At 39.9% G+C, this 14,030-nt stretch overlaps 1 protein-coding gene across 4 annotated transcripts in view; it reads left to right on the top strand.

Moving 5' to 3' along the window:
- Window positions 1-14,030, top strand: part of ttll7 (tubulin tyrosine ligase-like family, member 7) — a 76,496-nt gene that overhangs the window by 39,533 nt on the left and 22,933 nt on the right. For all 4 annotated transcript variants that reach the window (XM_042416760.1, XM_042416761.1, XM_042416762.1 and 1 more), the window contains 2 exons: window positions 924-1,059; window positions 13,397-13,483. In XM_042416760.1, coding sequence (XP_042272694.1) covers window positions 924-1,059; window positions 13,397-13,483 — 223 coding nt within the window. The remainder of the gene's footprint in view (window positions 1-923; window positions 1,060-13,396; window positions 13,484-14,030) is intronic.

Raw genomic sequence — 14,030 nt, forward strand, 5'->3', positions numbered from 1 at the left:
AGGATAACCAGGCGGAGGTTTATACATTTTCCTAATCCCCTCAGGCCTAAGATAAACACAGAGCACTGTTAGTTTAGTCTGTTAGGGCACAAAACTACAAGGAACGTGTGAATAGGCACATTAGCTAAGACTGCGACAAACGGGAAAGTAAGTGCACATCTCAGTGAGGGTGTTTGTGTAAGTGTGGGAAGCAGTTGTGCATTAATGCATCACACTATGTGAAAAGAGTGACTGAAATTTGTAGTTACTTAACTAAAGGTCTCCATTAATACTTCTTTCTTTCTGTCTTTTCTCTTTGCACCTCCTCCTTTATTCTTATCCCTTGATCCTGCCAATCACCTTTCCCTTTGTCTCTCCTTCATTTCACACTTTTCATTGCAACACTTGTAATTCTTTCGGTCTGTGTTTTCCCTCCTGCTTGCTCTTTTTTCTGTCCATCTACTACTATCACCTGCTGTGCCTCGACCTCTCTGTGCCTTACTCCGTCCACTCCTCTCCTTACAATCTTTTCCTTTCTCAATCCTTCCTTGTCTGTATCCCTATTATTTCTTTTTCTCTCATTTTCCTCATCTCTTATCTATCTCTTTGCCAACCCTCTCTCTCTCCTTTCCTTACCATTCTCCCTTTTTTCTCCTTTATCCCTCACTGCCCAATCCTTCACTATTCTGTCACCACTCCTCCTCTCACCTTGTATCCTTCCTTTGCTGAACCCCAATCTCCCTTTTTCTTTCTCACTCCCATCCTCTCCTTTGTGACCCCCTAACTCTGTTTTCTCTTTCTCCATTCCATAATTTATTCTCTCCCCTTCCAATCTTCTTTCTTCCTGAATTGATGACCCTTCTTCTTCGCCTATTCTTCCCCCCTCTTTTTCCACTCCTCCCTCACTCTCCTTGCTTTTCTCTCTGTGTCTCTGCGGCCTACAGACGTATTTACCCCCCAGACGACAAGCTGCTGTTGGAGAAGTATGAAAGCCTGCTCTCGGCCGCCTTTCAGACCTTCCTCGCTGGGCGAGCTGCCTCACTTCAAAAGGAAATGAATAATCCTCTGAAACGAATGAAGGCACGTACGTCAGTGGCAGACTGTCACGCACGCACACACACACACACACACACATCATAGAAACTTGCAGAGACTCACACACAAACATATACACACAATATGCAGACACTTGTGGACAAGCAGATGTCAAAGAAAAAAAACACACATGCATTTCTATTAAGATTCTGCCCACAGAGACAAAAAAGGACGCGCAAATAATGCGGAAAGTGTGCCGCAGTCCTTCGTTTTTTTTTTAGAGTGTTTGACACAATGTCCTTTTTCTCCTATCTATTTGCTTCGCTTTCCAACTGTCATTCACTCTGTCTCTCCACAAATATTTATTGTGCTGTGTACATGAGATTTTAAAAGCAAATCAAATCCCACACAACAATGTCATTTTTGTTTCTTAATAGCGAGACACTCTCTTCAGTTTACCTCTTTCTGTATATTCCTGTCTTATTTTTCCTTTCTGTTGAAGTTAGTTGTGAAGAAGCTTCAAAGTTGATTACTGTTGCTGCCCACAAATTTGAATTTGCTTTCCTGCCGGTTCATTATTTAGTTTATTACAAAGACTCAGAGACACATGTTTGAACATATACATGTGAATGCACACATAAGCTTGTGTGAGATGTGCATGTTGGGACAAGGGTAGAAGTCATTGTATGCATGTAAGCTTTCTGATACCAGGAGGAATATAGTGTCAGCGAAGCTTTGAAGGTAAAGGTATGAAGAGCCTTTGCAAAGGAGAGAAGTTGATTTCCATACCATACAACTTAACAGGACAGAGGCAGAGAGTGCCGGGGATGGAGAAGAATGCAGAGTGTTGATGAGAGGAGGACGAGAAAAATAGTCGTCAAGTAAAGACAGTGCAAAGAAAGAACTGAGCAATAGTTGTTTTGGCACTTTTGTTTTTGTGAAATTCTGTTTAAAGTATTGTGGCAGACTATTATAGACACAGTTTATTAAACAAGATGACTTGAATAGAGTACAAAAAAATAAGCAACAAAAAGAGGCAATTTTCTGTTTTCAAGTCTGGTTATGTATTCAGAAGGAACAAATCAATAAAACAAAAAGACAGAGTAAGGCATTGAGGGATATAAGTAGGGAAGATGCAGATGAAACAAAAAACCTTGGCAACTGAATGGTAATAGTGAATACTGAATATAAATATTTTTGACAGTAGTATTAACATTATAAATCATATCAAAACACTGGGAGAAGATGTCATATGCAACTATTACAGCTTTTCCAGAAACAACAGCCTTTACCCCTTTGCAGTTTTTTTTTTTTTTTTTTTTTTTTAGAAAGTTATTGTGTGTCCTTACAAAAGTAAAATCCCTGCAGAGGATTTTTTATAGAGATGTCAATCAATGATCAGACGGAGTCGAAACACCAGGCCGAGGAAAGTTTAATTTAGTCAACACACAGAGATGTGGATCTTGTTCAAAGTATGAAGGGATAGAGATAATAAGAACAAAACATGCTCTATAGTTTGCTATCTAATAACATGATCATGACTGACAACTGGAGTGTCCTAATTAAGGGACAGAGTGTGAGATCCTAATCTTTGCAATTTATTGTGAGGAATGAATGTTCCTGAATCTGGACAAGATATTCAGCAGACCACAAATGAAGCATTTTATGCAGATAATTTTTGTTACATTTTTTAATATTATGTGTATTTTTAAGCCTATCTACAGTCAAGAATAAAACGTGACTTACTTTTCTCGACAGACTTATGATAGATATATTTGTGCTCCTCAGCCTTGTTTCTATGTAGATTCTCCCAGTGACTACACACATTGACAGTGGAGACACAGAGTTCAGCTGGATTTTAGCCTGCATAATTTGCTGTTATGTTAGCATTATTGCTTCTTCAAGTTTGTCTAGTTGTCTACTCAAGCACTAGTAGTGGTCTTTTATTGTTCCCCGTTGGCTCTGCTCACATGGCACTTTTTTTTTTACCTTGTTAGACAATTAGTGAATCAATGTTAGTATTAGCTGTCTAGCACTATATAGCTGTATTTGCTGCATGAAAACATAAAGTGCACAAGTTATATCTACCATTAGCAAGGATATAGCAATCCTATGGATCCCAGTGCTCTCATGGGCAGAGATGGAAGTCTGACCGGGATTCCATCCATAAAATTTACAGTGATACCTAATTCTAGCCACCTCTAATCTTAACCTAAACATGACCATTGCAAACTTTGTAACTAAACCCACACATCTTAAGGTTTATACCATAGACTGTACATAAAGATGGACATAACGAGGTATGATGTCACCCATTGGTTTGCATTGGAGCTGGTTTGAAGCCCAGAGTTGCTGCTTATAGTCAGCCCCATCTTTTTCATTTGGAGCCAGGATCTTTTAGATGAGGAGTGCCTGGTGTTTTCTCTCATGCCCTGGAAACACACCCCACTACCTCGGACCAGAGTGAGTGCTAGCTTACTGGGAACACCAAGCAGTGCACTTGAACTAAGGTTAGCTAATTAAGCTAAATTGTGCCAAGAGGGCAGGTATTGTAATCAAGTAATATTAAACTTAAATTAAAGCTGCAAGCAGCGTTGGTCGGGACCTTGCACTCTGGCCCGTCGGGATCAGATCATTTTGCTTTTTAAAAATGGGGGAGATTTATTACAAGTGTGGTGTGCTTTTATTTTGAAAGATTGATTGACAGGATGAGAATTTTCTGCAGGGTGAGACATGTCTGTCCTGCTTACACCTGTGTCGTCAAAATCATGCAAGTTTTGGGCCCATTCACTTGAATTTCAATTAGTAAATTGAAAACTCTTGATGAGTTTGTGTGTAAAACAAATTATTTTCCTAATTTTCATCAAGTCTATTTTTAGAAAAGGAAAGACTTTTAACCCACATGACCTGGTCAAAGTTTGATTTGAATGGAGAGCGTGAGCGAACCCACACCTTTTTGAACACTTACTGCTTCCACACAGTTTTAGATACAAACTTCATTTCAACTTTAAATCAGTCACAAGACTTTGACCTACAAATCCTGAATTTACATGTTTTTTAGGGCCTGAGCCCCAAAGGGGCGAAGACCGTCTTGTATCTGTTCTGTTTCTTTCTTTCTTTCTTTCTTTCTTCTTTCTTTATTAATCCGCCACTTCAACCCTAAATTTGACCCCCTAAACATGCTCAAAAACTCACCAAATTTGGTAAGCACATCAGGTCTGGTGAAGAATTTGATAAAATGTAAAAATTATCCCCAAAGTGCCAAAATGTGCTCTATAGCTCCACCTATGTCACTAAAATGGCCGCCACGGCCCGTAGGAATGTCGTAGAGAGATCGAACCAAAACTCAATTATTCATCTCATCAAGACCTACAAATCATACACTGACACCCCTGACCTAAATCCAACAGGAAGTCCACAATTAACCCATTAAAGTATGACTTTGTGCCAATTTTGGACCTTGAATAAACGCTATCTCCTCCTAGGGCGTTAATGGTATCGGCTTCAAACTTTAATACATGACTTATCACACTGTGCTGAACAAAAGTTATTAAAAACTTTGTAATAACTTGGAACAGTTTAGATTTTGTAAGCCCCGAAAGTTGGAGTGCCACATCGCACCTTACAATGTAAACCAATAGGAAGGCAATCTCTGGGCATGGACTTTGTGCCAAACTGAGGCATCTGACGTCTAAACTATAAGTCTGACCAGTTCAACACTGCTTACAGCTTTAATGATCTTTTCTTGTTTTTGAGATATTAGAGTGTGAGTTTTTAAGTCTTTTCTTGCTCCTCCTGTGATTTTATAATGAGTGTGTATTGCGGAATATTTCACAGCACTGAGGGAGTGACATCACCAGGAGCAGTTAGAGGAGAATTTTGAGTATGCTTTTTGTGAAATCTCCTGATAAATCCCATTACTTTGGCCAAATCTTACATTAAAAATCATTTTTTTCAGTAGGAAATTTCGTCGCAAATCCATTGATACAGGTTTCAAAGTGGTCAGACTTATAGTTTAGACCATGCCTAGAGATTGCCTCCCCATTGGTTTACATTGTAAGGTGTGATGTGGCACAACAACTTTCGGGGCTTACAATATCTAAACCGTTCGAGTTATTACAAAATTTTTAATAACTTTTGTTCAGCACAGTGTATTAAGACATGTATTGAAGTTTGAGGCCGATACCATTAACGCCTTTCATGGGCATATTGCGGACTTCCTGTTGGATTTAGGTCAGGGGTGTCAGTGTATGATTTGTAGGTCTTGATGAGATGAATAATTGAGTTTTGGTTCGATCTCTCTGCGACATTCCTACGGGCCGTGGCAGCCATATTAGATACATAGGTGGCACTAGAGAGCACATTTTGGCACTTTGGGAGATAATTTTTACATTTTATCAAATTTTTCACCAGACCTGATGTGCTTACCAAATTTGGTGAGTTTTTGAGCATGTTTAGGAGGTCAAATTAAAGGTTGAAGTGGCATAATAATAAAGAAAGAATACGAAGAAGAAGAAAGAAACAAACACACGAAATACAATAGGGTCTTCGCCCCTTTGGGGCTCAGGCCCTAAATAGGGTCCTCGCCCTTAGGCGAGTACTACTGTTTTACAGTAGTCCTCTGCCTTTTGGGCTCGGTCCCTAAAAATATTGCGACTCAGCGTCCAACTCAGTCCAACTCAGTCCAACTCAGTCCAACTAAGTGTGAGTTCCGGAGCCGAGGAGAGAAGCAGGTGAGCAAACTGTCCATCACAGCAATCAATGCCCGCATGGCAGACATCAAAGCTACTATAACTCTTCAAATCTTATTAACTGAGCAATAATTTCCAAAATGACCACCAGCACACTTATTAGAGGGCCTGAATTTAATGGTTGAGATCATAATGAGTTGTTAAAAAAAATGATTGACTTTAATAATTTCTAGAGAGAAGATGATGCTTTTTGAATAGGAGTCAATTGGAGTCAGCATCTAGCAGCTGTTGGTGGCATTGCACTTTAAGGTACTTCTGCATTGGCTTCAGCCTCAAGCCATGGTAGTTGCGGCTTGGTTTGTACCTAAACATAACAACTAATGATCTTACGATAAACCAAAGCCTCTGATTTTGTACACAAGTCACAGTGCTTTGGCCCTTAACCCGGGGACTTCTGACTTGTATTGCTTGTTTGGCTAGTTTTTCCTGTATCAAAAGGCCAGAGATCATTTGCCAGCTTGCCATCAACATATTTGTTGAGTCTGCCAGACATTGTACCCTCAGGACTCATGTTTGCTGCCTTTGTGGGCTCCTCAGGGCCTGGAATTGAAAAATGTCACGGATTGTCACACTATCAAAGAAAATAAAAAGTGTGTTGTAACCCCATTGATAACTTGCCGATGCACTGCAGAAATCCCTCCCAGTCTTGCTGTGCTACATTTAACGCAGCCAGGGGTTACACTGGTTTCTACAGGGTTTGCATCACCCTTCTCCCCACTTCCATTACAGCTAGGTTGACAGGTATGCATCAAATTGTTCGTTTTGTTAGCTACAGTATTTATGTTTTCCCACACGCTCAGCTGATGTCTTCCCATTCCTACATTTCTCTCACATGGATACTGAAAATAAAAGAAAGAGGATTCCGCCAGTAAAAAAAAAAAAGACAAAAAAAAGCACAAGTACACAAACTGCAAGTGTTGTCTGGGAACACTTCACAGTAAGTCAGATCCTATAGAAGTGGTCTGCAAGCGCCGTAAATATAGGGGAAAGGTGTTAAGGGTGTCTTTAAGGTTATTTGTTTTTGGCTTTTACCGATTTTCTTCAAAATAACCCAATGTTTTTTAAGTTTAGTTTAAAAGAAAAGAGTAGATATTTTTAAGCTGTTTTTTTCCTGAATTATATATACAGTAGGGAGACAACACCAATGTGCTGCTGATAATGCACACCAGGCAAAATAAAAAATACTTTCAGCCAGTGTCATAGATGGGAAGCATGTTGCTCAGCCAATATCATCCAACAGCAGATCCTAACACCTTAAGTCCCAGTCCAAACAGCACCACCTACAGGTAAAAAGTTACAGTTGTAGCAGTTTAGAACTGCTGACATGCAGATATGTGCCATCTACAGGCAAGCACAGCAATAGATTCTGCATATTTAACATCGATATGCATCGAAGAAATACAACAATGTTTTTTCTTAACTTATAAAAATTCTATTGTTGTATCTCACTTAAGGAAAGGGTTATATTATTGGTTGTTTGTAGCCCTATGTTGTTAGGCTAGCAGGTTTCTACCTGTCTACATTATGTCAGCTAGCATTAGTCAAACCCCAAAAGTGCCTAATGAACCCATTGAAATTACACGCAGATTTTTGCCGCTGGCTCACTTCATCTGTTTTTTTTTGTTTGTTTTTTTTTACCATGGTGGAAATAGGGTCTTAATCAGCGTAAAGAATGTTATGACTACATTATCACAGTATCATCTGTCAATGGGCCAAGAAATATGGAAACAGAAAATGTCATGGTAGAAGCTGCCAAGAGTAGAAAAAATACTGCTTTCTCAACAAACAACAGTATTCACAATTGTGACAGGTATAATGTGTTAATGAAAGTACAACAGAAAAAAGTAAATAAAACAAGAACAGAGACACAAAAATTAGTACAGGAGATAGACCTACTTACAGGATAAAGCATGCAGTGTATTGTTCTGTGATGCATTGCACTCAGCCTTTTTTGTGGTTAACCGAATTTTTGTGGTTTATAGAACCGTACAAAAAACCTTAGGCACCCAGGGGCCAGCAAACGCCCAGGACTGCTTGGACTGAAAGAGGCAGAAAACGCAACCACCCAACCCAGAGACACCCACAGGGACAGCCCCAGTCCCATCCCCACAGATTCCCCCAAAAATCAGGCCCCAGAGGATAACCGTGCCCCCAGTCCCAAAAACCCAAGCTATCTCAAGCATAGCCAACAGCCCCAGGGAGAACCCATGACCTCTGCAGAGCACTGCAGTGCAGCTTCAAGTGTGACCATGGACATCAAAATTAAGAGAGGGTCTATTTTGTAAAAAGGTTACAAAGCCTCCACAGCATTCATCAAAAAGTAATGTTTTTTTTTCCGAAGATTAAACATAATCTTTTCTGAAGGTAAGTATGATGAAAGCTTTTAAAACCACAAAGATACACCAGCGAGCTCCTCACTTCTCCAGCAAACGGCTATATATTAATTTGCTGCAATTAGGGCTAGTCTGATAAGGGAATGTTGCCCCTCATATTGACCAGTAAAACCGAGAGGTCCCCCAGTAGTGTCAGTCTTGTGTTGGCTGAGTATAGACGTCCGAATGTACATATACCTCTGTTATACCAGTCTCTACTAATGCCATCTCTCAATGCCCTAGGTAACAAGATTAAAATGGAATGTGGTAGATCTGTATATAGTGAGGATACTTTGAAACTTAACTCTAATTTCATGCCATATTTTAGATGTATGTTTTATCATTGAATTTTGAGTTACATTTTTATGACTTTGATATTGAGGAATAAATAAATGGAATACTTGACAGCACTTCTGCTGTATGAGACCGTTCATTTTGTTTCCCTGCTGGAGGGTGTTCTAAATCTTTAATCCATGTCCAAATAGCTCTAGATTGAGCAGTCAGATAGTATAAATGAAAGTCAGGTAGGTTTAGCCCTCCTTGTTCAGTGGGACAACAGAGGATTCTGAGCTTGACTCTAGGTACCTTACCGTTCCATAGGAATCTAGAAATCCATAGTTGAGGGAGAAAATTTGATCTAATTGGTTGGGCGTTTGCAGACCAAGATAACAAAGCTCATAAAGTTCCCAACGAAAGGGAACGTTCTCCCTTGATAATTCTTGGGCCACTTAATTGAGTGGCATTATCACACTTTTATGTGTGTTTATTTTGTATCCAGAGCTGGAGCTATATTCATCTAGTGGGGTGCTAAGGGCAGGGAGCGATATCACCACATTGGTCAAGTACAACATAATATCAGCAGCGTATAGTAAAATTATGTTTTTCCTGTTCAAGTAGTTGCAGTAGTTGCAAAAGGTTCAGTTGCCAGTGAGAAGAGAATAACCCTGGTGTGTGCCTGACAAGGGGAAAAGAGATGAGATATTAGGATTTGTTCGAATCATTGCTGAGGCGTTGAGATAGAGTATGTGTATCATTCGTGTCAGATTTGGACCAAAATTCATTTTTTGTAAAACTGTGAAAAGAAAGGACCATTGTAAATGATCAAATGCCTTTTCCGCATCTAATGAAAGGGCAACTACAGGGATATTGATTTTTTTGGCACAGTGGATAATGTTGAGGAACGTTCGAATATTATATGAGGAAAAGCGTTTTTGAATAAAGCCGGTCTAATCTTCATTTATAAGCCTAGGTATCACAGTCTCCAGTCTAGTGGCTATAACCTTGGTAAACACCTTATATTTTGATGAGAAGAGGGCAACGGGCCTGTAGGATCCACAGAGTTTTGGGTCTTTGCCTAGTTTAGCAGAACTGTAAATGGAGCCTTTTCTAAAGTTTTGGGTACCTGGTAGATCTCAATTGCATACTTAAAGATATCCACTAGTGGTGTAAGCAGACTAGATGCAAAAGCCTCGTAGAAATCGATACGGAACCCATCTGGCCCTGATGAATTTCCTCTCGAAGGCTTTCCTATTGCATCTAGAACTTCTGTTTAATAATGTCAGCCTCTAGATTGTCCCGTGTCTCTGCAGCCATTCCCCGAACAGCAAGTCCCTCTAAGAAGTTATTCATTTTATGAGTATCTACACCCTGAGAGGAGTATAAGTCTAAATTAAAGTCCTAAATAGTCTCTTCGATGAATTTAGGATTATGGACTACAGTAGCACCATCTTTGATCTTAACTGAGGAGATACATCTTGAGCTATCCTCTTTCTGGATCTGCCAGGCTAATAATTTACCACTTTTATCCCCATGTTCGTAGTATTGTTGTTTAGTTCTAGCCATGGCATTTTCAATCACCCAAGTGGTTAGCATGTTATATTCAACTCTTTTGTTGTTTAGGAGGTCAAAAGTCATCTCGTTTTGTGGTTGAAAGTGTCCCCTTTCGGGATTCCTAATCTCTGATTCATGTGTTTTGGTTTTTAACAGATGCTGCTTTTTTTCATAATGTATAATTTATAGTCTCACCTCTCAAAGAAGGCTTTAAGGATTCCCATACAATGATTAGCGAGGCAGTCCCTTTGTTAATGCTAAGAAAACTGTCAGTGTTGTTTCTGATAATTTTAACATAATCTGTGTCATTGAGAAGGTATATGGGGAATCACCATAGTCCATCACTACTAGCACTGTTCTTCTGAGCTATTAGGAGCATGAGAGGGGCATGGTCTGTATGAGTCATAGCTAGATTTTCACATGAGGATATAAGGTGGATTCTTTCAGCATGAGCAAGAAATATATCAATTCTAGAATAAGTTATGAGCATGTGAGTAGAAGGAGTACTCACCTAGTAATTAGTCTTTCCCTCCAGACATCTACAAGTTTGAAGTCTACCATTTCTTTTTTGAGTGCCTTAGCTGCTTGGGTTAGAACTTTAGGATTGGAAGATGACCGATCTTTGAATGGATCCAAAACTAAATTCAAATCTACACCTATAATAAGCTCATTAGCAGGACATGTAAGTGTGAAAATCAAACTTTGAAAGAATAGGGGGCAATTATAATTTGGGCCATAAATATTAACTAGTGTAATAGGTTCACCTGAGCCTTTAGGTATCAAGTATCCACATGTAAAGAGACATTTTACCTAAAGGAGATGTAAAGGCTGAATAAAAGAACTGCCCCTGCCATTGACGTATCAGTTTGTTCAGCATCCGTTAAATGGGTCTCTTGTAGTAGAGCTATGTTTATTTGTTGTTATTTGTTGTTTTATATGTTTTTCAGAAAGTTAAGTACCTTTTTACGTTTTGACAGTTTGTTGATGCCGTTAGTGTTCCATGTCAAATCCCTAAGGGCTGCAATTGTCATTTTACCTATCTGTTTCTCCCATAAGGTAATGTAAGAGACAATGAAGCCAATTGGGGTATCTGGCCCAGGCCACTGCCTCATCTAAGCAATTAATTTCTGTCTTGTACATTGAAGGTAAATATAAAAGTAAAAAGAAAAGAAAATAGATACAAAAAAGTCAAACTAAACCCTATAACTCCTCCCTTTACCCCACTTCCTCCCCAACTAAGGAAGTGGGGTAACCAAATTTACAATGAAAATTTACGCTAGTTAAAGTGAAAATCCAATTTAATTGTTTTATAATGTAGAACAGTTCCCTGTAACAACACCAGGGGAGGCTATTCCGGCTAATCCCCTGGTGTGAGAAACCTTGAACATCAAACACAAAAAAATCATATAGCTAAAAAGATGACTAAAAGATGGTTGGAAATCATGTTGCTCTAAAGAGGAAAATAAAAATATCTAAAAATAACCTGCTGCTTAAGTGGGATAGAAAAGAAAGTGATCAGTTTTGTTTTACCATGGGAACATTAGTTTGCAGCATATAAGAGCCTAGAGGGTGTATGTGTATGTTGTAGCGCTTTCTGAACATTTTCTAAGCATCCCTCTAAGCACATATCCATAAGCACCCCACCGGTAGACAACTTACATTTGGGACCTATGATGTAAATAATGAACAACTCCGAACAGTATGAAACAAAGCCGGCATAATTAGCTCAGGGTGTTCGGCTGGTTAGTCTTGTGGCAGCACGTCTGGTTGATATTTCCTCAGGTAGTTTTCAGCAGCTTGCGGTGTTGTGAAGGTGTGCCTTCCTCCCTTTAGATCCATAGTGAAGGTGGTTGGATGCAGCATCCTGAAAATGATGTTTTTTTCTTTGAGTTTCCTTTTCGGTGAAGTAAAGGCTGTCCTCTTTTTGTATGGGGCTGTAGATGTATCTCTGAAGTTGAATTGCCATAATGTAGTAAGCTTTTGTTCTGGGCTACATCAATGATTTTGACAGTGTCAGAAAAGCGGAAGAGCTGGATCACAGTGGCACAGTGGTGCCGTCTGCTGGGCGTTGTTGCAGTGACCTGTACTTGCCTACTTTTCTCATCCTTTGTTGTTGTACCTTCATTCTTTTTTGGTGGCATAATCACTTTCAGTATCTTCACTTGAAAGTAAGGGTGATATCGAATTATTTCAGTCAAGAATCGTCAGAAGGCTAATTTTAGTGAGCTATTGAGCGGAGGATGGTACCCCGCGTCTGTTCTCTATGCCTTGATAACCAGAAGTGACACTCGTAAAATTCTTTTAGTGTATTATGAAATGCATCATATTTTCCCATCTAAATGAATGGCTGTACACAAAATAGTATTTTACCCTCTTTTTGTAATAGCTATTATGGTTCTTGCAGCTGTAATCATAGGGCCAGTATGCCAGACAGCTGGCATGCTATTTTGCAACACACAGTCCACATTACAATTAACTATTTACAACTTACAGTTTTTACAGGAATATCCATAAAGATAATGTTTTAACATAACATTTAACTCACAAGAGATAACCTGTTTGCTCTCATCACTGTGTTTTTCGCCTTTATTTCTTATATTTATTATCTGATATATGTGGGAAATGTGTGGTGGGAATTTTAAGTGTACACAAATCTGACATCAGCTTAACCGACTAATCAGGCTACAACAAGACCAAGCTCATCCCAATCCTGTTATGGCTGACACACACACAAGTTGAAACCAACACACATAAATGGTCGGATAGTTATGTAAGTGTAAGACAGAGGAACATGGACTTCCAGACAAGGAAATATGCCACTGTACACACATGTACACGCACACACGTGGACAAACAAAGCAAGAGTCAGGGGCATGTTGACCTTTTCACAGACCCCAGAAAGCAGCTTGATGGCTAATCTGAGAGAAAACAATCACTTTTCATCTGTATTTGAGCGGCAAGTGGGAGCTTTTTATGTCCCAGCCGTGAAACAACATTAATCACCTTTGCCTGCATTTCAGCTGTTGCCAAATGGCCAAGGCCCCAGCATATTGGCGATGGCCGTGATGCTGCCTTTTCCAAATTCAGCCTCTATCAGCACTGCCAAAGAGCAATGCATGTTCAGCCAGGGCCTTTTTTCTAAACCCCAGATAAGGCACATATGCCTGTGAAGTCAAACTTTTTCATCCCTCCTCCCACTTTTTTTTAACAATTGAAGTTTCTTGTTTTCTCACACCTCATTTGACTTCAAAGTAATTAGAGTTATGAAACATCAAAGCATTTTAATTATTCCTTATCAGTGTATCATCAAGATGTAACTACCCTGTTATTCTGCTGATGCTTTATACAATATGTCTCTTATGTAATCAAAATCAACATCTTTGGCATATTTTCATCTACCTTGTGTTTTCTGTATGTGTTGGTGTGTAGGAGGAGGACATCTTGGATCTGCTGGAGCAATGTGAACTGGACGACGAGAAGCTTATGGGCAAATCCTCCAGGCAACGAGGCCCTAAGGTAGGTGAAAGAGATATAGGAAGACACACAAACTAAGAGATATGGGAGAATAGGGGCCACATGCCTCAAGGGACCCAAGAAAGTGTGCAAAGAAGAGTGTCAGAGAGGGAGAGAAAGAGTGAGGGGGGAGGCAGGTAGGCAGATGCCTGGAGCTAACGCCCACAGAAAGCACATAGGACGTGTTTCAGAAAAATAAAGAGGGGGGTAGCGGGTTAGGTGAGAAAATAAAGAATCAGAAAGAGGCCCAAAGAAAAGACCCAACTCCCCAAGGGGACAGCTGTCAGGCTGTCTCTCTCGCTCTCTCCATGCTATCTTTCTTTCTGTCTATCTCCCTCTCTTTCTCTCTCTCTATCTGTCACATACACCTATACGCCCCCTCGATTTCCCACGACAGTACATTACTCCCTCCATCACCTTGCTTCACTCGCCTCCCTTCACCTCTCCATCCTCTTTTCTCTCCCTGCACATCTACATCCATCCCTCACTCAAGGGCTAAATTGGCTGGAACACTCAAAGAGTGTGTTAGGAACTCGACAGGGCAGTTCAG

Source organism: Thunnus maccoyii, chromosome 7 (assembly GCF_910596095.1).
Source record: "Thunnus maccoyii chromosome 7, fThuMac1.1, whole genome shotgun sequence".
NCBI classification, from domain to species: Eukaryota; Metazoa; Chordata; class Actinopteri; order Scombriformes; family Scombridae; genus Thunnus; species Thunnus maccoyii.